We start from the raw sequence: 23,371 nt of genomic DNA, 5'->3' as shown, positions 1-23,371 counted from the left end.
CTACTCATATGGAACAGATGTGAAGCTTGGTCTTAAATGTGGGTCTCCTAAAAATCAGACTGGGTGTTTTCTCCTTTTGAACTTTGTTCTCTGCTTTTGGAACCTTTTCCCCTTGATGGGCTGACTTGTCTGGCTTCAGTGGGTGAGGATGCATTTAGTCCTGATGCAACGTGGTGTGTCAAAGTGGTGTGGAACCTGGTAGGGGTGGGGAGTGTGTGCCTCTCCTTTGCTGAGGACAGTGGCAGAAAGAAATGAGATGAAAAGGTCAGAGGGTAGAACTGGGAGGAAAAGACAGGCAGGAAGTGATCAGGTGATAAAGTGAATACATAAATGAATTAATGAAAACAAAAAGAAATGAGAAACAGGGAGCTAGACATGTTAGCATTTAAACTTTGCCCACCACAAACTGAACAAAAACAAGTTTTTCCTGAAACATGTTAGCAACATATATTCTCATGAACCACTTATAATTACACTAAATAGTCATGAAATATGCAATTATTTTGATATAAGGCAAAGTTCTGAACATTGGATTGAAGTTTGGTGCCTTTAGTTAGTATGTACTTATAACTGATAATTAGTATATGTCAATTACACAAAGAATGTTGTTTCAGTCAGACATTTCCCTAAGACATAAATAGGTAAGGTTATATTTAGTTCTTATTTCTCTCCCTCTGTACATTGTTTCTTTCTCTTCTCTGATCAAGATATGCGTAAAGACTATACTATAGAAATTGTTCAGGTTTTTTTATTATTTTGATTTTTATTTAATTATTTTGAACGGTTTTGTTCCTTTCCTGATCAGGGATAAGATGAGGTCAAGAGACATCAAAAGGAAAGTGCTCAGGGACTCTAGCTCCCTATCAAGAGGAAGTTTTTTGATTTTTTATATTAGGTATTAGATAAGTAGATAGAATGCTACTGAATTCCTGCTCTGAATTCTCAACCTAGAGGGTGCTGAGATAATTGTTACATATTATCACACCCTGTTAATTTGGTTCATAGATCCTGTGAATGGCTAGGTAAACATTCTATGAAATGAAGCTCATCCTGACCATTCTTAGAATGACTCAGGATATTGCTATATCATTGGCTGATCTATATAGTGACTATCTAAAAAAAGGAAACAATCAAGCAAACCAGCAACACACACATGTACACAAAATGTTTGAATTGTAATGAATTAAAGATAATGCCAAAGTCGTAAGCTTTTGTGCAAAATAAATTCCTGATTCCTTTTGATTCTCTATCAGTGAGTGTGTTTACCATTCTCAAACATGGACCTGTATGGATCAAAAACTACGAGTCCTGGTTGGTCTTTCAGACAACTGGAGTTCAGCTCTAGACAAGCACCTGGTAGCTGACAACCATCTATACAACGTTCTGATGCCTTTTTCTATCATGCAAGGATACATGCAAATAAAAGAGGAATATACATTAAATCCATACAGAAATAAATATTGCAGAGTGACAAGCTACTAATTTCTTCTCACTCACCCATGGTGAAAGAGTTCAAACTCTGGAGCTCAGAGCATCTTACAATATTGCTCACCAATGGAGCTCAAAGGATATGCCTAAAACTCCACATGCTCCCTTCACAGAGACACAAGTGCTAATGAACAACATCACCATTTTAATTAATTGGGCCATTTTTTATTCCCTTGTGAAATTGAGTCCTTTTTTTATTTAAAGACTTCTTCAGCTGGTGGAATAGCTACATGTGTATTATGTGGATTTGTGCATGTGAAAGGTGGGATCCACAGAGGACAGAAAGGAGGGTCCTAGCACCTGAAGCTTGAGTTCCATTTGACAGCCACCTGGTTATTAGCTCTGAAACAGAACTTTCGTTTTCTGCAAAAGCAGCATGTGCTCTTCACCGGTGAAGAGTCTCTCTAAATCTACATGTTGTTTGTTTTAAGAATATGAAAGCATGTTAATTGTGGGAAAATATCAGGTGAGTTCACTGGTCTTAAGGAACAAGGTCAGGGAATTGGACATTCAGACAGGGAGAAAGGGTGTGAGGGAAGACAGAAAGAACGAGTCTGAGAGAGTTATGTTCTTTATTTTTTTTCTTCCTCTGTACTTTAGGCCAGCCTAGAAGTTCATATATTTCCCACCATAGCTGATAACTTTATCCACTTTCCCAAGATTGTGAATTGTGACATGCCTGGCCTCAATGTGTACGTTTTTACTTCTTTCCAGAGGGTGATTGTTGTAGTCTTTTAATTTAGATGCTTTATTCAATTCAGACAATAACAATGATGTTTAAACAAAGTAATCATGTTCTAAGTTTTCAATAAATACAGAGTAACAAATTATTTTATTGATAGTTTACAGAAAAGGGGTATAATGACTAGGCTGAGTGAGATTTTTTTTCTGTTCTTTTTATTACAAATGAAGATGGAAAATACAATTTTTTTTATAAGATATGAGTTCCAAACCTTATTTTTATTCCAATCCAGAATGTTCCCATTTTACTGCCAGCAATGACAAAGGTTGGCCACCTGGTCAAAGACCCAGCGCTCCCCACATGTGTGGCAGATATCTGTAGCAAAGGAGGTGTTCTTGGGCTGCCTTATTGCTCTCAGTGTATCCATGAGATCCTGACAAACTTGGGCAAATCTTTCTACAGAGACTTGAGCAAATTCATCATAGCACTCCAGAGGGGCAGGGTATTGTTCCACATTCATCTTGCTCCAGTTGGCTGTGTGCTGCAAAAGGTCCTTCAGGAAGGGCATGGAGAATTCATTGTTGTAGAAGTTGATATTGGAGATCTGAGAGCATTGTTTGAATGCAGGTAGGAGGACACTGAGCTGGGAGTCCTTCATCCTACACCCCTGCAAATCCAGAGTCTCAAGAATGCCTGCCACTTTCATGAGGAGACCCCTCAGAGGCATAAGATCCAAATCCAGTAAGACCACACCTCTCAATTCCAGATGTTTTAGCTGAAAGAGGCTCTGACAGCAGGCAAAGGAATCCAAATCTCTCTGTGAAACCAGGGAGTAAGTAATGGAGAGGGTCTTCAAGGGTGTCATCAAGCACCTAGAGGTAAAGGAGACAGATGGTTAATTCTGGCAAATGGCATTGGAGAGGTTTGGCAGGGATATTCAGAGTGGTAGAAGGAATCAGGTGCCCCAAGATTAGTTTTACTAAGTCATTAAGGATATCATCTATGATGCTTCCTGTTGGAAAATGCTCAGTCATGTCAACCTCATAATTTATCTCCTGGCCTCACTCTAAACCTGAGAACCAGTTCATCCCCTAATCCCAGATAGCACACAGAAGAAATTCCATCCCAATAGAATTCTGACAGGATCTCAATATTTGCTGTGTGTTCACTGAATCTGCATTCTATCATTCCCTCTGCAGTCATGTTGCTCTCATTTACAGCCCAAGCTCTACATCCTGCCCCATGTATTCAGCACTACTGTGTTCAAAATATTTAACCCATGGGAACTGGGTGATGATAGAAGGCTATTCTAACAGATCTGAGCATATAGCTCCTGTTTACCCTGTACTTGTGAGTCCCCTGACTTCTCACTACACACTTCCATTCCTCTTCAGTTTCCATTTGATTGGGCGGCCATGATTCTAGGAAGAAATACAACTGATCCTTTCTAGATCTGACCTACTCTTTACCTCAAATCACTTTCCTACTTCATGAGTGCTCATTTGAGACACTGATTTACCTTGTAAAATTTCCCTTGTATAACTGAGTATTCATGGAAACAGGACATAACTTCCAGTCTTTGGAGTCTCTAAATATTTGTTCCTAGTGACTGGTTGGCATCATGTCCCCATAACCCTTAAGAAAAGAGAGACAGATTTGCTCTGATAGCTGAACCAGCTCTCCATCATGGCTTACCCTAGGACCTGATTCATCTGGAATCTGAGAAAATGGACACAGAACATGAAAAGATGCTGCAGACAGTTGAATTTGGAGAACTGAGAAGCAAACTTGTTGATACACTTGACTTCGGTGACTCTTGTTCTATTGGGTAAATGGAAGTCGATTTTGTGGAGGGGTGCCAGGAAGACTTTGCGAAGATTTCTCATCTGCCCAAAATAGGGGGCAAAACGTGTCAACTCTAACAGAGTCCATTCAGTATTTAGTTCTAACTCCATGATGTGCTCTGGATCAAAAACGTGGAAGATATGTCTGAGAGCTTTTACTGGCAGAGTCCAGATTTTCATCTTTGTACAGCAGAAATATAGGGAGCCCTTTCTCTCCTGGGCCCACTTCAAGAACCATATTTGTGCTTCATCAAGGCAGGACCTGATGCACAGGTCAACTGTGACCTTCAGACGCTGCCTCAGTGCATATCTGGGACGGACCTGCAGGGCTTTCTTTTCATCCAAGATCTCTGCTGAATAGTCACTGTCTTCTGAATCAGTCCATATGTTCCAGAAGCTATGGTGCACATTCCTCAGGTCGAGAAACTGTAGCTTTTTCCTCCTGCAGGTGAAACATAAGAATGATGACAGACCCTGAATTAGCTTTTACTACATATATCTAAACTCGTCTCTCTTCTGTGCTAAAGTGTACATTTTTTTTTCAGGACCTGATATCCAAGTTGGACTCAGGCTTGCTACTGAAGCTTTCCTGTGCTTCTGTACACATGAATACTTTTCTTTCAATAAGGTACACTTTACTTCTCCTTACTTATATTATTAGTTCTTGTGGGAATGTCAGGGATAGGCTCATTCCACTGTGAGGCCACATTTACTCTAGTCCATATTCAAGGCTAATCCATATCGAACTGTGCTCAGTACAAGTAAACAGTAGCTGTCAAGAACCCTGTATCCCTGCCTGATGATGCCATCAGAAGCATCTGATCCATTTATGACAGATCTAATCTCCCTGACAATGTCTAATGTGTACTCCTTCTGCTCCCTTCTACAGGACTTGGAAATTGCTTACCTGGGGTGAAACCCTATGGTTCGACGAATGTCTACTCCATCTAGCACAGCCTGCAATGTTTCCACGTCAGTAGTCCTCATCAATGCACCCACAGGGAGACAGTGGAAAGGCCAGGCTATAACCAATGCCTTTATGAGCTTGATATGTCTGCCATCAATGGCCTCCTTGAAAAGTGCTGGGAAGAGTCCATGGGCCATCTCCTCCAGATCAGACATGCCTAGAGCCTCCTCTCTCACCAGAGTCTGAATTGCCAGCTTCTGGAGTGTGGGTGGGGTATGAACATTCATCTTCTTAAGGTCTCCAATCAGAAGGATCCTGGGGAAGGAGTCAGAAATGCATATACGTTTAAGAGAATATTTATAAAACTTCCTCACCATCACATCAACCACTAAGCTTCTGAGTTACTGCTCATGCAATGGTAGAGACATCAATTTATCTCTTCATCCTAAGACATCATAGAAAGACAGTCGCCCACACTGTCATCATGGCAGCCTCTCTATCACCCAAATGGGTATATAAGTTTTGGATCATAAATTTTGTATGTGACACACTCTTTAAAAAAAGAAAGAATGAAAGTAATATTGAATTGACAAGACTCACAGGACTTAATGTGGATGGCCCAAGACAACATGTGCAGCACAAGAGAGATAGAACCTTAAGAGACCAGCCTCAGTGGATAGGCATGTTCCCCACGTGAGGGAAGGGCCCAGTCACCCATCTCAAAAATTTTAACTTAGAATTGTTCCCATCTAAAGAAAAACTTGGACAAAAAATGAATCAGAGATTGAAGGAAAGACCATCCAGAGACTGCCTACCCTGGGATCCATCCCATCAGCAGACACTAATCCCCGACACTATAGTTGGTGCCAAGATGTGCTTACAGATAAGAGCCTGGTATAGCTGTTCTCTGAGAGGCTGTGCCAGCATGTAAGACAATTGCAGACACTTATAGGCAACCATTGGACTGAGCCAGGGGAACACAATGGAAGGCTTAGGGAAGAACAGAAGAGATGAAAGAGATTAAAACCCCATAGGAATAACATCAATATCCACTAACTTGACCCCTCAGAGCTCTGACGGATGAAACCACCACCCAAAGTTTGTACACGGGTGCATCCACGGCTCTGGATAAATATGTAGCTGATGATTGAATTATCTGATATCCATGGGAAGGGAGATGCTTGGTCCTGTGGAGGCTTGTTGGGGACTGGGTGTGTGTGTAAGGGAGTATTGTCTTAGAGTCAAAGTGGATAGATGATGGTCAGGGGCTGCCAAAGAAAAGACTGGGAAAAAGAACAACAATTCAAATGTAATTAAATAATCAACAAAAAAAAAGGAAAAAGAAAAAAGAAAAAAAAATCCCAAAACAAAAATGCAACACACAACAATCATGGAAGCAGTAAACACACACACACACACACACACACACACACACACACAACACCCTGTGTCTTGGATCAATATTGATCCACTAAGCATGATGATGACAATGGGTTTCTATAATTTTCAGGGTTTTCTAGGTCCCAAATACAGACCATATCAAAAAAATCAAAGCTGTGTGAAAGCGATATAAAGCAAAGCCTAATGTAAGACATTGAGTGAGACATTAAGACACTCCAAGTGTAACTCAAGCTATTGTGAGTTAAAGGTGTTCAAAGACACATGGTCCCCTGGTCTCCAGGTGAGCCAGTGACTCACAAAAACAAGCACAAACATTTGAGTGAATGGAAATGTGAGGGAACACACTAGTAATGTTAATACTGAGGAGTCTTATGAGTCAAAAGGTTATTGCTTTTCACCCTACCCAATGCCACATGGCCATTTGTAGGACAACTTAAACAAAATAGAAAATCAACCATAATAATGAAATCACCTGGTTAACATATACGTTTGTGATGAAGCTAAAACTTCATTTGAAATTAAATCCCAGGTGTTCAATGTATTCCTCTAAGAAGAAAAAATTAACATGTTTTGTCCTAACTTGGAGTCTAAATGTCTCTACATCAAACCGCATGACCCAGGGGAATATCATTACCTACTAGTTCTGAACACTGTAGACAGGTCTCTGAGTGCTGGTCAAACAAGACGGTTATTCAGGCTGCAGTTCTCTGAATGTGTTCTCTGGCTCCAGTGAAGCCTTTATATACCTCTCTGCTCACCACTCCCTTTTGTAGCCACACCCACCAATCCCAAACTGGAATTGGAGTAAATGATTAAACTCCACCCTTTTAATCATATTTGTAACATGCAACCTTTTCAGTGATTGAATCAGAGCTCTCAACCTCATTTCACAGCTCATGTGGGGAGGTTATGGAACAAGGGGAACACATCTCTATTGTTGAAGAGAGTGCAAACTTGCACAACCACTTGTAAGATCAATCTGGCAGTTTCTCAAATAATTGAGATTCAATCTACCTTGTAGACCCAGCTTTACCACTCACAGACAGAAAGCCAAAGAGGACCCACAATGCCACAAAGATACTTGCTTGACTATGTTCATAGTAGCCATCGTTCTACTGAAGATACCTTAAGGCCTTCTAAAACACAGCAGAACTGATGCACATATGAATTTAGAGAGCTTGAAGCAGCGGGCACAGGGCATGCACAGATTCTACCTCATGACAGTATTGAAAGAAGCTCCCATTCCGAACCCAGAAGCTGTCTCCAATCTATAAAGTAAAGTCTTGCAAATGAAACACTAAACTTGTTAAATGGAATTTTTTTTTTTTTTTTTTTTTTTTTTTTTTTTTTTTTTTTTTTTTGGTTTTTTGAGTCAGGGTTTTTCTGTGTAGGCCAGGCTATCCTGGAATTCACTTTGTAGACCAGGCTGGCCTTGAACTCAGAAATCCGCCTGCCTCTGCCTCCCAAATGCTGGTATTAAAGATGTGCACCACCACTGCCTGGAGTTAAATGGAAATTTTCTGTTGAATGCAAATCCTACTCTTAAAAGAAGACTAATTAACCAGTTGTAGGAGGGAAACAAAACAAACTCAAAGACAATTTAGCAGATCTGAGTGTTAGAAAGTTGTGTTATACACTTTTGTTTATTTATATTGTTCTGCTTTTAGATTATAAATTCTTTCTGTTTTTCTGGGATTTCTGTGTCTTTGAATGTATTCTGTATTTCTTTTGGATTTTTTTTTGCTGTTGTTGTTGATGATTCTACTTTATATTTTTGATGGGTTGGCTCTCTTTTTCTGTTGGCTTATTTATATTGTCCTGTTCCAAGTTGTGTGTTTTTCTTTTCTTTTGATTTTCTGTTGCTCTTTTTGTTTATTTGTTCATTTCTCTGTTTGTTTTTCAAGCAGGGTCTCATTGTATGTTAAACTGTTCTGTAACTCACTTGCTAGGCCAGGCTGGAGGTGGTCCTGCCTCTTCCTCCCCTGTCCTGGCAGTACACTTGTGTTCTGCCACACATGATTCTGGATTCTTTAAGTGCCTGTTTCTCTTCTCAGGAGAGATACAAAGGGTGTGGATTGAGATGGAAAATAATGTGGGAATGACCTCAGAGGAGTTGGGGGAGTTGAAACCATAATCATAACACGTTGTATGAAAAAAAAATATTTCAGTAAGGGAGACGCAAAGAAAAGGGGAGGGAGATATGACTGAGTAGTTAGAGCACTGGCTTCTCTAACAGATACCTCAGGTACATATCCTAGCTTTTGTGTGTCAGCTCCTGTGTTTTTGTCCCCCATGCTCCTAACTCCTGAACCATCTCTTTATCCCATATCTGATTAACATGAAGGAGTGCCAGCTTAGCACATTGTCTACAGATAATGCCACTGAGATAGGAACTAGACAGGTTGAAGGCTCATACTACACAAAGAGGCAGAGATAGTATCTTCTTTAATTTGCGTGTAGACAGGGTTATAGATGAGGACTATTTCACCTAGGCAGCCATAACGAATAGCATGGGGGTTCATTACAGGAAAGGATCTCAGTATCCAGACTTGATAAGTGAGGTAGTACAGTTTTGGAAGCTTGAAAATTGGGAGCTATAGAACTCTTGATCATGAGAGAACCCACAACATGGAGAAGGCCAGTGGCTCCTTGAATGAGACCCAATCTTGAGGAAAGTGCCTCAAGAGAAGTTGTTCCAAGACTTGTAGCTAGCAAGCCTTTTCGTTGTGTACACTGGACTGGAAGGAAACTGATCTATATTCTGTACTTTCATAGGAACCAGTGTCATTGATGCTCTCCCCCTGGAAGAAGTGATTCTGGAATGACCCCTGAGGTTACTCTCTAGGCACATCTGGTAGAGATTTTCAAGATATGCAAAGGTTGAGGATCAAGGCTAGATGTGACCATTGTCCTGTGACAGCCACATTTCTGGGGAAAATCAATGGGAGAGGCCAAGATCATCAGTTCCTTTGGATTTTGAGTCTGTAGTCTCTGGATTTTGCCTGTTAAATTCAATTGTCAGTCAAGGAAGAAAATGGTTGCTCATAGCTTTGGGCAACAAACAGGTGTTGGTGTGACCCTCACAATGTTCCTTCCCAGGTCCTACTGGTGTGGCTCAGAGGTGAAAAAGAAAGGAATTGTGTGTGCTAGGAAGATGTGAATGGCTAAATACTATAGGCACGGTTGTTGAAGCATCTGCTATATCTGCATAGGTGATAGAGAGCACCAAGCTACCAGAATAAAAGCTCTGGGCACCTGAATAGCAAGGGGGTTAGAAGTTTCATGGCCAAACAGAGAATAGTGCTTAGTAACAGGATCTCAGCCACAGTCAGGTCCAGAGGAAACCCTCAAACAAAGACAGATGTAAAAAATACCCCCCAAAACCCCCACAAACAAACAAGAAACACACCAGATCAAGAAAAACTTTGAGACTTTCCATTCTTCTACTCTGATGAGCATGGAACAGAAGGTCAACCTCACCAGGACAGGGCTCCTTGAACCTTGGTGCAACAATACTACCCAAACAACAGATTCTACTGTGCATGAAATTCCCCAAGGACAGCCTGGACAAGCTGCTCAGAGGAACACAGGTCAATTTCAGAAAATCTCTAGAAAAAAAGTTATTGCAATATAATATGATCAGGGATCTATTGTCTCCCATTGAGCACAAAGCCTGGACCTGAAGAAAGCTTTTGCCCACCATTGGGTATGTATACAAAGCCTCCATTCCAACTCTGAGGTGTGACATTGTTTATGCATGCTGAAAAAGTGTGTACACATCAGTGTCTGAGTTTGGTGACTGTAAATGGGATGGATCACCAGGTGAGCCAGTCTCTAGATGGTCGTTTATTCAGTCTCTACTCCACACTTTGAGTCTGTATCTCCTTCCATGTTCCCCCCTTTTGTCCACCCCCTTTAAGATAGATAAAAGATCCACACTTTGGTCTTCCTTCTTCTTGAGTTCCATGTGGTTTGTTAATTTTATCTTGGCTATTCTGAGCTTCTGGTCTTCTGGACTAATATCCACTTATCTGTATGCCCCAGTGTGGGGAAATGGCAGGGCCAGGAAGCAGGAGTGGGTGGATTGGTAAGCAGGGGGAGGGGGAGGGCATAGGGGAAGGATGTTTTTCACAGGGGAAACCAGGAAAGGGGCTAATATTTGAAAATGTAAATAAAGAAAATATCCAATGAAAAGGCGGGTCATTGTCTTTATCTCTAGACAGTGGTACCTGTGGCTCTTTCATTAAAAACTGTAGTGCCTATTAACTCGGCAAGGTCAATGCCCCTAGGCTCCGGAATTCCCTTGTCATGAGCCCCATCCAGCTCAAAGTCTCTTTTCTCTTGGTCCCATTTTACTCTGAAAATCTTTCTTTCTACTTTGGATTTCTTCTTTCTTTTCCAAGGAGATCTCGTTAGCATTTTGGAGAAAGCCTTTTTTTCTTGACCCAAGGAGTTTTACTGCAGATATTTTAATTCATGAAGCCAGAACAAGAGGCTGAGCTGCCAATCAAACACCCAGCTCCCATTGTTGGTATTTGAATGGGAGACACAGAATTACATTATGTAGTTTGGGGGTCATCCTTCATCAGTTCACTGAAACTTGCACCACCACCCTTGATAGCTCTCCTGCTCTTCTGTACATGCTGACTGTCTTAGTTCATTTGTGAATTGGTGGATCAGCTAGGGAGTGTGCATGTAGAGTGGGTGGATTGTAAACTGAAGTGGTCTCTGTCAGTACAGCTGTGGGTACCACTACTGAACTCAGGCTTGACAGCAAGTGCCGTTCCCCTCTGAGCCATCTCACTGGCTCTTAAGCTCCCTTGAGGTTAATTTAAGAATTTTATTTTGTGTTTTGGGTACTTTTTTGTTTGGTTTTTGTCTCTCTGTCTGTTTGTTTGTTTGATTGATTTTTGACAGGGTTGGTCAGTTTACCCTTCTCTGGTTCTTTCTGAACTCAAGTTGTATACTAGAGTAACCTTGACCTCAGAGCTTCTCCTGCATCTACCTACCTAATCCTGGGTTTTAAGTCTGTACCTGCACCATCTGGGAAATTTCATCTTGTTTGTGTGTTTGTTTTGTTGTTTTTAGACAGGGTCTCTTTGTTTAAGAGCCCTAAATGTCCCATAAGCCACTCTGAGGAGCAGTCTGGCCTCGAAATCAAAGATGCTCCTGCCTCTTACTGTAGTGCTGGGATTTATGCCCTGTGCCACCCTGCCCAGCTCTGGTTTAATTTTGTGAAAGATCCTCACTCCATAGATTTCACTGGTTGGGGTTTAGTTATTAAGATAAGGGTAGCTCTGAACTCCCTGAATCAGTCAAACTTTGACTCCTGAGGGGAGGGAATCAATGTGTATGCTGCCATTCTCAGTATAAATATATTGTTTTAGTAAGATTTGTTCTATGTGTAGGGGTGCTTTGCCTACAACTATGAATGGGCAGCCCTCTCATGGCTGCTCCCCTAGAAGGTCAGAACGCAGTTTCACAACTGCTGGAACTGGAGTCACAGATCATTTCAAGCCACCATGTAGATGATAGGAATAGAAGGTTGACAGGTGTTCCTTCTTTCTAAGCCAAGTCTCCAACCCAAGACCCACATCCCTGAGGAATGTTGTTAGGCTGATCCTACTTGTCATAATCTAAGTTGCCTGAGCAGCCAAGGGCACCATCTCCCTCACACCTTCTTGTTCATGTTTGCCTTTGTCCATTTAGAAAGCAGGTCTTTTAGGGATCAGACTATACTTCAGCTTACAGTTTGGCTGAAGATGACATTCAAATGAGCCTCCTACCTCCCACTTCCAATTTTGAGCTTACCAGCATGCCCCATCTTGTCTGTTGCACAGAGAGTTTTAGAGAGGAATCCTTGAATGCTGGGTAGCTCCCTACCAACTGAGTACACACACAACACCCTGGCCACTATAGTAATGGAATCAATCCTTGCTCCTACCCTACCTTTTGCGTGGCTGCTGCTGCAGTTTACTGACAGAGCATCCACTCCAGCCCTTTAGCTCCAGTACCTATTCCTAACTCTGACTCTGTATTCTGTCCCAAATCCAGCTAAAAAGAATACCTTTGAATTATGGTATGTCTCTGATCAATAACAGATTAAACCCTTAGCTGATGAAAACTAAAAATGACTCTGGTCCCATGAATGAAATCCAACCAGATGTGTTTATTCATAACAGTAATCCTAGCAATAAGAAGGATTCTGAGGCAGAAGAATTTCTAGAATTAGACTTCTAAAACACCCTTGGCTTCTGAGCATGACAAGATCCCTGGAACAAATTGAAAACTAAGTAAACCTTAAGTAAATGAAAGAATAAATCAAAAAACTTGATGTTATATGGTTAATTAACAAGTGGAATGTTCATATTTATACATGAAACTTTGGGGGGGGGATGAGGAAGAGTGGAGAGTATGTGAATACAATTCCTTCTGATTTAACCGATGAAATGATTAGATCTTTGATCTGGAATTTGAAGGGTGGAGATTAAACCAGGAAATCCAATTCCAGTTTTGGTTGGAGGGTGTGGCTAAAATAGGGAGGGGTTAGCACAGAGGTATATAAAGGCTCCAGTTGATCCAGAGAACACACTCAGAGACCTGCAGCCTGATAACTGCCTGGTGCAGCTGGGACTTGGAGACCTATCTGCAGTGCTCAACTGGTATGTACTGGTTTTTCCTTGGGTAATGCAGTTTGATGTAGAGAAGTTTAGAGTTCTTTAGAGGAACAGGTTGAAGACCTTGGGTTTCATTCCAATTGAATTTTTAGACTCATCACCGACATACTTCTGTAGCATCACTGATATATTTCTATAGCTTGCATAGTTCATTAGTGTGTTTCATATAATTTTTTGAGACAAGTATTCTGTATCTTGTTCAAACTCTCTTAGAACTGGCCATGTGGCTCCTGGGAAGCTGGAAAGCAGTTCATTCTGACTAAACTGTTCCTTCAGGTTTCTTCTTCACTGAATTTGTATGTGTGTATGTGTGTGAGAGTGAGAGACAGGCTGTGGCTCACACTGTAGACCTGTACACCATGTATCTTTGATTTTCTTCAATGCCCAATTGCTCGAGTGAAACTTTTGAGTTATGCATATGTATTGTCTTAGGCTTTGCGTTTCATCTTTTCCACATAGCTTTCTTCTGTGTACATGATCTGCTTACCAGACCCAGGAAACCCTAAAAATTGTAGAAATGCACTGAAGTCATTCTGCTTACTGGGAATTAATATTGATCTGCATCACAAGGATTTATGTTTGTTTGTTTGGTTGGTTGGTCAGTCGGTTGGTTTTGTTTGATTTTCGAATTTTTTTTTATTATTTTATGTAAGTACACTGTAGCTGTCTTCAGACACACCAGAATAGGGAGTCAGATCTTGTTACGGACAGTTGTGAGCTACCATGTGGTTGCTGGGATTTGAACTCTGGACCTTCGGAATAGCAGTCGGGTGCTCTTACCCACTGAGCCATCTCACCAGCCCCTGGAATATTTTTTTAAGAATGTTTTTGAGAAAGGGTAACACAAAAAGTATTTTGATTTGAAAATTATGTGCTCATTTGGTTTTTAGAAAGACCCCGGTTGTGGGAGTCTGTCTTTCCACCACCAGTTTAGGTTGAAGAGGTAAATTGATTTCTCTGTCACTGTCAGAGTAGTAACTCTGAAGATTAGTGGTTGATGTAATGGTGAGGAAGTTTTACAAACTTTGTCTTGAAAGTATATTTTTTTCTGAATCCTTCCCAAGGAGCCTTCTGACTGGAGACCGAAGAGGATGAGTGTTCAGACTCCGTCCACTCTCCAGAATCTGACATTGAAGGCTCTGCTGAGAGATGAGGCTTTGGCCTTGTCCTGTCTGGAGGAGGTGCCTTTTCTGCTCTTCCCAGCTCTGTTCAAGGAGGCCTTTGCTGGCAGACTTAAGAAGCTCATGAAGGCAATCGTGGCAGCCTGGACTTTTCCCTGTCTCCCTGTGGGGGCTTTGATGAAGTCACCTAACTTGGAGACCTTGCAGGCTGTGCTAGATGGAATAGACATGCAACTGACAAGAAAATCTCACCCCAGGTGCGTAATAATCAAGTTGTCTTTAACGGATCATTTGGGTACACAGTAGAGATTGTGGGTTCAGGGAGAATGGCTTCTGATGGGATCATCAGACAGTGGTGCAGGAACCTTGAAGCTATTGTCTTCTTGGACTAAGGACAGTTGTAACTGACAGTTGTCAGTGGATTACAGCTTATTCTAAGTAGCCTCTAGAATGAGCCTATCCCTGGTTTTCCCACAACCACTATTAATGGGACTAAGGAGAAATAAAGAGTACCTTAGTGGAAGGAAAGTGGTCAGGTCTACACATGCAGCTCAGGGAAAGATTCTGTAGCATGCTTGTGTGCACATTGCACTCTCTTTAAAGAAATTATACCTTACCAAAGTGGGGGAGACTTGAGTTTACAGTCAGGTAGTCAAAGCTGACTGTGGGTAGTCACGTCTGCTGACATTTGACATGTTTCACTCCCGACAGGGGAAAACTTCAGGTTCTGGACCTGAGGAATGTGCACCATGCCTTCTGGGACATATGGGCTGGTGCAGAGGATGGTAGCTGTTCTTCAGAGTCCTTGAATGAGAAGCCTACAGTAGTGAAGGTCCTTCGCAGATATGCACGGAGGAAGCAGCTGAAGGTGGTAGCAGACCTGTGCCTCAGGCCCCGCCGTGATGAAGCACAAGCATACTTCTTGAAGTGGGCCCAGCAGAGAAAGGACTCCCTACATTTGTGCTGTATAAACATGAAGATCTGGGCTATGCCCGTGGACTTTGTCTTAGAGATTTTGAATGTCTTTCATCCAGAGCACATCGAGGAATTCGAACTGAACACTGAGTGGAATGTGTTTAATCTGGCCCGTTTTGCTCCCTGCTTAGGGCAGATGAGAAATCTTCGCAAACTTCTCCTGGCACCCCTCTATAAGAATGTCTTCAAGATTGCCAATAGGACAGGAGACAGAGAAGATAAGTGTGTCAAGGAGTTCGTTTCTATCTTCTCCAAATTCAATTGTCTCCAGCATCTCTCCATGCAAGGTGTCCACTTTCTCACAGACCACATGAGTCAGGTCTTCAGGTAAGCAAGGATGGAGATCTGGGTTACCTAGCAGAGAATTTTTTTTGTCCGTTTTAAGGATTATTCATGTACAATGTCTGACAGTCAGCCACCTGGAAAAAATTTTAGTGACCTTTTAGAATATGACCGTTATGTGTATTGATTCAAAGTCTCAAATAATTACTCCTGAAGCAAAAGACTGAAGGGAGGTAAGGAGTAGCACAGATCTGATCAGAAGAGACTGTAATTCTTCTTGGAATCACAGCCAACAAAATGATCAGAAGTGCTGGCCAGTGGTGGCACATGCCTTTAATCTTAGGACTTGGGAGGCAGAGGCAGGTGGATTTCTGAGTTAGAGGCCAGCATGGTCTACAGAGTGAGTTCCAGGACAGCCCCGCTATACAGAGAAATCCTATCTAGAGAAAAGGAACAAAATAATCAAACAAACAAACAAACAAAAATGATCAGAAGGGAACAGAGAGTTAAGGTTGTAGTTAGGAGCTGGGGGAGACCATCAAAGTGAGGAGGTTAGCTCTGTGCTAAGATCTGTGGGAACAGCCTAATATCTTCCCCTACTTTCCCATGGTTTTGAGCCCCAGTACTGTGGAGTACAAGGGATATGAGGGATTGTGTGGAACTGTAAGGGATAGCAAGAGTGACTGTTCAGAAACTTGGATGAAATGCAGCTTTAAATGAGCCCACATGTAATGTCCCTAGATCCTGTCAGGACTCTTTTGTCACAGAACTTCCTCTACGTGTCTTATGGGCAAAACTGGTTTTCTGTGTGGGACTGAAGCGAGCAGATTAAGTGTGGGTGACCTTGGGTCACCTGGTCCCTTCTACAACTGTGTAAACTGCATTCCACGCTCTCCATCACCACTTGCCAGAATTAACCATCTGGTCTCACTTATTCCTAGGTGCTTGATGACACCCTTGGAGTCCCTCTCCATCACTCACTACCAAATTTCACAGTCAGACTTGGATTCCTTCTCTTGCTGTCAGAGTCTCTTTCAGCTAAAACATCTGGAGATGAAAGGCATGGTCTTACAGGTTTTGGATGTGATGCCTCTGAGAGGTCTCTTAGAGAAAGTGGCAAAAACTCTTGAGACTCTGAATTTGCAGGGATGTAAGCTGAAGGACTCTCAGCTCAATGCACTCCTACCTTCCTTCATACGATGCTCTCAGCTCACCAAGATCAACTTGTACAACAATGACTTCTCCATGCCCATCCTGAAGGACCTTTTACAGCAAACAGCCAACTGGAACAAGATGAATGTGGAACAGTACCCTGCCCCTCTGGAGTGTTATAATGAGTTGGGACATGTCTCTGTAGAAAGATTTGCCCAACTTTGTCAGGAACTCATGGATACACTAAGGGCAATAAGGCAGCCCAAGAGCCTCTCTTTTGCTACACGTATATGCCACAAATGTGGCGAGCCCTGTGTCTATGGTCAGGGGGGTAGACTTTGTTTTTGCTGGCGGTGAACATGGATTCAGAACTTCTGCATGTGAATAAATGACAGTCTTGAGACACATCTCTCATCTGGGGTGCTCAGAGACTGACTTCAGGCAATGTACAGATACTTGGAAAGGAAAGGATGTACAATAATTGGGATTTTGGAGGCTAAGCTTGACATGGGGAGCAGACTTGTGGACTGGCAAAGGCAACTTGGATGTTTTGAGTGGACTCTGCTGGGACAGATTAACTAGATCCTTTGTCATGGACTTGTAAACTTTTTGTTCTTCACTGTAATATATAATTGAATAAATAGAACATGGGTGCTTTTTTAGATGTTATTCCTGAACGTCTGAGTAGAATAATATATCTAACTTTAAGCATTTTGAGCAAATATCCTCTGGAGAGAGTCAAAATGAACACATGGATGCTAGCATGTCATGATTCAAAATCTGGGGTAGGTGGATAAAGTTATCAGCTATGGTGGTTCACATATGGATATCTAGGTTGGCCGGTGGTAAAAAAATTTATAAACCCAATATCTGTGTCTCTCACACTCCTTTTTCCTTCCTTCCTCTCACCCTGTGTCCCTGTCTGCCTGTCAACTTCACAGGCCTTGTTGCTTGGAACCTGTGAACCTGCTGGAAGTTTGCTCACAGAAAATTCCTTTCATGCTCTTCAGAAAAACAAACAAATCAACAAACAAAAGCTCATGAGCCCAAAAAGGCAATGAGCCATGTTTTAATAGTACATGTTGCTTTAGAAGAGGGAAGAATTTGATTTCAGAACTATCATCAGATGCCTCCAGCAGTAACTCAGGCTTCAGGTGTTAATCCCATTTCTTCAGACATCTGTGGATCCTAGCATTTACAAGCACCATATGTACAATAAATCTGCATATACACAAAATTGAGAACATCTTAGAGAAAGTCACACCATTTCACACAGGTTTCAGAAAAATGAAGTAATTGATTAAAATGATATTGGTCAGTAGCAGTTCCCAGAGTTTTGTGTGCCTCCAATGGTATTCCCCTCTAACATAGTGTGAAGAGAATGTGTGAAGTTTCAGGTGTTTTCATTGAGCTTAATTGGGGACCAGTAGCCCAGTTTGTTCTGTTCTCTGGTTTGAAGCCTGCACCTTAGAAGTGTGAAAGAATACTAGTAGTTTGTCCTAGAACAATATCTGTCTATTTGACTGTCAGTCCTTTTTAAGACAGTGTTTGGGACCCTTATTATTGCTCAACAGTCCTATATGATGAGTTTCTCTCTAAAGAATCTACAATACACAAATACATTAACATGCACATACACACACCAAACAAATGAATAAAAAATTTGAGAATGAAAATTTCAAGGTAATTCCAAATATTTTCAGTATGTGAAATAAACTTTTCATTCATTGTTATTCTATACCTCCAAGTACTTTACCTATAGCAATTCGTGATATCCTTAGTTTACCCATGGTGGAAAGAGAAAGACCAGTAACTAGACTTGAGCTATGGTGGTAATTAGTCACTGAGCTGAACCATCAAGTTTGAAAATTTCAAATTATTTTCACAATATGTGAGATGGAGCCCCAAGACATCATCCATGCCAAGCAAGCATAGAACCACTGAGGTACATCTCAGGTTGATTTTGATCAACTCATCCAGTTGTTCATTTCTGTAAGATGCTTTACTTCCAGAGGGTTTTACTTTGTAGCCTATCCTGGCTGATAATTTTGTCTACCTAAGAGGGTTTGCAATCCCTCAGAAATATTTTTCTGGGGCCATTGATTCTTCAGATCATGTTGGGTTAAATTTACAAATCTCCTGCCTCATCTTCTCATACCAGTAAACATCATTTAAAACCAATGCCTGAAATGTCTTTATATGAGGAAAGAAAAATATTTGGTGTCATCTTGGGCCACATGCCTATCTTAGAGACAGCCTGTAGACATGAGATGGGTGCTTGCCCATTTGGTCAAGGTGTGGACACATGGAACCAGGTTAGTAGAGCACTCAGTGTCTGAGAGACCAGACAGTGACTTCATCCAGGGAATCAGTCTCTCTACTAGCTTCTTTGGGCTCTTTGTTGCTGTTGACACAGGCTGTCATGTATGAGCTGCCTCTGCAGTAAGACAGCTGTGTACTCCTGATACTCCTCCCTCTTCTTTCCATGTGAAGGCAAGAGGGCAATATATCAAGCCCAGTCTCCAGCAAGGTTTTCAATGGCCTTTGAATTTGGACCTCTCATTTCAATCAGTAACTTGCAGTATTAAAGGTGCGTTTTACTCTCCAATTTCTCCTTAAAAGAATCCAGTTCCATGTCAGGCGTGGTGGCACATGCCTTTAATCCCAGCACTCGGGAGGCAGAGGCAGGCAGATTTCTGAGTTTGAGGCCAGCCTGGTCTACAAAGTAAGTTCCAGTACAGCTAGGGCTATACAGAGAAACCCTGTCTCGAAAAACAAAACAAAAACAAAAACAAACAAACAAAAAGAATGCAGTTCCACAGAAACTGATCTCACTGCTGGTTTGGTGGTCCACAGTTCCTGTCTCAGGATTCAGGGGTGGTAGCATCAGGGTAAATATTCAAGCTAGCCTTAGCTTCATAATTGGCTGCAGGCTAGGTTAGTCTACGTCAGACTGACTCAAAAATAAAGAAATATGTATGGAAAGTGGATTAGGGCATATCATTTCTAAGATATTGACCCAGAGCACCCATGCTCTGTGTGGGTAGAGAAGCACCCTTATAGAGGCAGGGGCAGGGGGAATGGGAAAGGAGGGTTCCAAAAGGGAGACCTGGAAAGGAAAAAAAACCTTTGAAATGTAAACAAATAAAATATCCAAGAACAAAAAAAGAAACAAAATGCATGATATGAAGAATCAACAAAACCAAGAGCTGACTGAGAAAAATCAATAAAGTGGATAAACCCTTAGCCAAACTAACTAAAGGCCATAGAGAAAGAATCCAAATGAACAAAATAAGAAATGGAAAGGGAGACTTAGCTACAGAAACTGAGGACATCCAAAAATCATCATCATATCTTAGTACAAAAGAATTGTACTCTTAAAGTAGAGAAACATTGACAAGATCGAGGATGAAATTGCTTTTATGATATCTATGTGAAGAGAGAACACTAGAGACCTTTGTCTCAGTCCCATCAGAAAAGCTTCAATCTTACACTAATACAATGTTTATATAAGCTACTCCCTTAAAGAACCAAAGTAAATTGAACTGAAGAACAAGAGACTGTTTCCCATAAGTTAGGAATGGCATTATCGGAAATGCTGTGGACAGTTTTCCTATCAGCTACAAATGCTTCCACAGTTATTTATAATTAAAGTGAAAATAGTTGTTTGGAAGAAAAAATATAAGTAAATATTTTTTATTTTATTATTGACATTTAACAAACAAAAAAAAAGAAAAAAGAAAAAAAGAAAAACTACCTTGTTTGCTTACACATTGCTGATCTATTTCAAGCTGCTTAGTTACAAATGTAATTAGGTTCTTGGGAATAATAATTTTATTCATAATACTTAAAATATTGGCTCATGTGAAGGTGTTGGGAAACATATTTTCTCTTAGTATACTCATTGTAAACTTTCATTTAAACCATAGACTATAAGTACACTGTTATTTTTGTAATGTTTGGAAGATATAGCTGGGATATATAGGCTGTGGAAGAAAAAGAGTGTTGGAGCTTTGCTCCACCCATCAAATGTGTATGTATGTATATGTACAAAGTTGAAGGTTTTGAAGCTTACTTCATCCACTGTGTGTGTGTGTGTGTGTGTGTGTGTGTGAGAAAGAGAGAGAGAGAGAAAATATGTATGTAAATTATGTGTGTGTGTGAGAGAGAGAGAGAGAGAGAGAGAGAGAGAGAGAGAGAGAGAGAAATTATGTATGATCCATCAACACTTCTTGCCAGTCACACTGAGTATTTTGCTGGCAACAGATTGCTTCTTGCCAACCCCATAGAATCAACCTTTGCTCCTTCAGAGAAAAGTCAGCTGGGTGATCAGCTACCAACTCTATGCACAGCCTCAGTTTGCCCTGGATGTCAAAGCTGGCCTTTGAAAAATGAAGATGTCAACATTTTACTTCAGGATTGCAAGCAAACTTTTCTTTCCTAGGCTCAATCCAAGAAGTATGTGCATCACTCATTTGTAAGTTTTCCAAAACAGAAGTCAGCAGTTATCACCTTCACAGTAGGATTTGGTACAGCTTCCTGCTCAGGCTCTTCTACCTACTTCTGGATCTTGGTCTCTCCTGAGCAGCTAGCACCAGCAATTCCAGTCCATGTATCCCAAACATCATGATGCTCATTCTGCATATCGGGTACTCAAAGTTTCCACCTCCTATGGGTAACAGGTGAAGTGTCAGTGGAAAAGAGACGACTTTCCATGGAGTCAGCTCCTCCTTTCTCCTATCTGGTCTAGGCAGTGTTTGGTTTTTCTCCTAGTGCTGAGTGTCCACTAACAACCTAATGGTGTTAATGACTTTTTCTGAGCTGCCTCCATAGCCCTGTGAGTTTACTCCATTCTGTTACTCTTTAACTGGTACTACTACTACCTGTGGGAGAGTCAAGGGAAGGCTCTTTCCCTGTACCTACATCTTTACTATTAGTCCACTGTACACTGAACAGTATTTTCTCATCAGAGAACAACATCAGTCAAGGCATCTGCAATCTTGCTATTGAAACTTCTGATCTACCTCTGTTCCCATCCTGCAAGATCCAGTCGATTACATCCCCAAACCACAGTGTCCCCCACTTGATGTTACATGGGCCATGCTTACCTGAGTTGAAATTCATGTGTAAATAGGACATATAATCCACCCAGCATACCTGAAATATTGCCTTCTCGAGCCTGTATATCAAGGCATCACAGGAAAGAAGATGGAAGGCCATGCTGACACCATAGCCTTCACAACCTTAGTGAATCTATCAGTGAAAGCCTCCTTGAACAGTGTTGGGAGAAGATCAATGAGCAATTTCTCCAGAGACAACCAAGGTCTCATACTTCAGTGCCTTCTTCCTTATCAGCTCCAGGAATTGAGGTGGGCCATGAACTGCCATCCTGATTGGTTCTGGGAAAAATTCCAAGATAGAACAAACAAGTAAACTTTAACTCACACAAACACAAATCAGTGTCCAACAAGTATCACTAAAGGCTTACAATCTGATAAAGTTACTAAACATATTCTTTCAGTCTTCCTGTCTCTGGCCTCTAATCTCAGACTAGGGTAGTTGGATGGGTGAAGTGCCAGAAGGTAAGTAGTTCCAGATCAGCCATGCATATGGAGAACACCTAAATAAACCCAAACATTTAAAAACAAAACCAAACAAACAAAGAGTACTCCACACATTGCAGTATATGCCTTTCATCCCAGCACTCAGGATGCAAAGATGTGGAGATTTTTCTTTCTAGCCTGTTCCACACAATAAGTTCCAGGCTACTTAGAACCATGTGGTAAGAGTATTTAAAACACACATGCACACTCACACACAACCACACACCCATACACATACACCACACATTTTTTGGGATTCTATTGCTGTGGTGAAAAGTCATAGCCAAAGGCAAGCTGAGGGTAAAAAGGTTTATTTGGCTCACCCTTCTACACTGTAGTCCATCATCAAAGCAAGCAAGGATAGAAAAACATGACAGGAACCTAGAAGCAAGAGCTGAGGCAGAGGACATGGCAACTTCTTGCCTTGTTCTTGGTAGTTTGCTTTCTTTTAGGACCACCAGACCAGGAATAGCACCACCATAAGTCAGCTGGACATCCCCATCAAGCACTAAGAAAATTCTCCATTGACCTGCTCACAGCCCATACATATGAAGCCATTTTACGAACAGTTGTTCCTTCCTCTCAGATTACTCTAACATGTGTCAGTTGACATAAAACTATCCAGCACATCTTTCCCTGGTAAGCTTGACACAAAAACACTTTGTGAGACATAACCCTTCCCTTTTGGGTGGCGGGTGTTGATCACCAAGATCTCAGGTTAATAAATATCACAAATATAAAACATGAATAAGTAAACCTTCACAACCTTTACAAATTCGATCACATCGAAAGTACAGTCTCTGAAAAAAAAATCCAGTCTCCTCCAAGTCATCTGCCTGTCAGATCCAACTGTGGCACCTAGATGTACCCTGTCCACTGAGCTCCATTTTCCAGTCCATGGCTCTGCCTGCATTTCTGCAGGTCTCTCAGCATCTAGAATGTTCTAGTCAGTCTCTGCCCAAGGTCTCTTGCCTGCCAGGTTTCCTTAGGCCACACACAGCAGAGCAAATTTCACCTTGTACCCTGCAGTCCACCTGCTTGCTCACAAATCTGCCCTGCTTTTCAGGAGGCTTGCTGGCACCAGAGACAACCCTAGAGCTAAAGGTCAGCATAAGAACACAATCAACAACAGCCAAGGCAATATGGCAACTCCAAATCCCAGATATCCTAATGTAGCTGAAGCAGAACAAAATGATCTTAAATTCAATTTTATGAAGACGATAGACACCTTTAAAGAAA

The 23,371-nt window shown here is 41.4% G+C and overlaps 2 protein-coding genes across 2 annotated transcripts; one reads left to right on the top strand and one right to left on the bottom strand.

Moving 5' to 3' along the window:
* Nucleotides 1-2,474: 2,474 nt before the first annotated feature.
* Nucleotides 2,475-21,673, bottom strand: Gm6348 (predicted gene 6348). The gene is made up of 4 exons (XM_011249644.2): nucleotides 21,638-21,673; nucleotides 4,922-5,236; nucleotides 3,866-4,456; nucleotides 2,475-3,042 (listed from the first exon to the last, which is right to left on the bottom strand). The coding sequence occupies exons 2-4, from the start codon at nucleotides 5,206-5,208 to the stop codon at nucleotides 2,475-2,477; spliced, it is 1,446 nt and encodes a 481-aa protein (XP_011247946.2). The 5' UTR covers nucleotides 5,209-5,236; nucleotides 21,638-21,673.
* Nucleotides 12,924-16,951, top strand: Pramel49 (PRAME like 49). Its single transcript, XM_982184.5, has 4 exons — nucleotides 12,924-12,984; nucleotides 14,064-14,377; nucleotides 14,832-15,422; nucleotides 16,319-16,951. The coding sequence occupies exons 2-4, from the start codon at nucleotides 14,091-14,093 to the stop codon at nucleotides 16,884-16,886; spliced, it is 1,446 nt and encodes a 481-aa protein (XP_987278.1). The 5' UTR covers nucleotides 12,924-12,984; nucleotides 14,064-14,090; the 3' UTR covers nucleotides 16,887-16,951.
* Nucleotides 21,674-23,371: the final 1,698 nt, after the last annotated feature.

Source organism: Mus musculus, chromosome 5 (assembly GCF_000001635.26).
Source record: "Mus musculus strain C57BL/6J chromosome 5, GRCm38.p6 C57BL/6J".
Lineage (NCBI taxonomy): Eukaryota > Metazoa > Chordata > Mammalia > Rodentia > Muridae > Mus > Mus musculus.
This window is presented reverse-complemented; position numbering and strand designations above follow the sequence as displayed.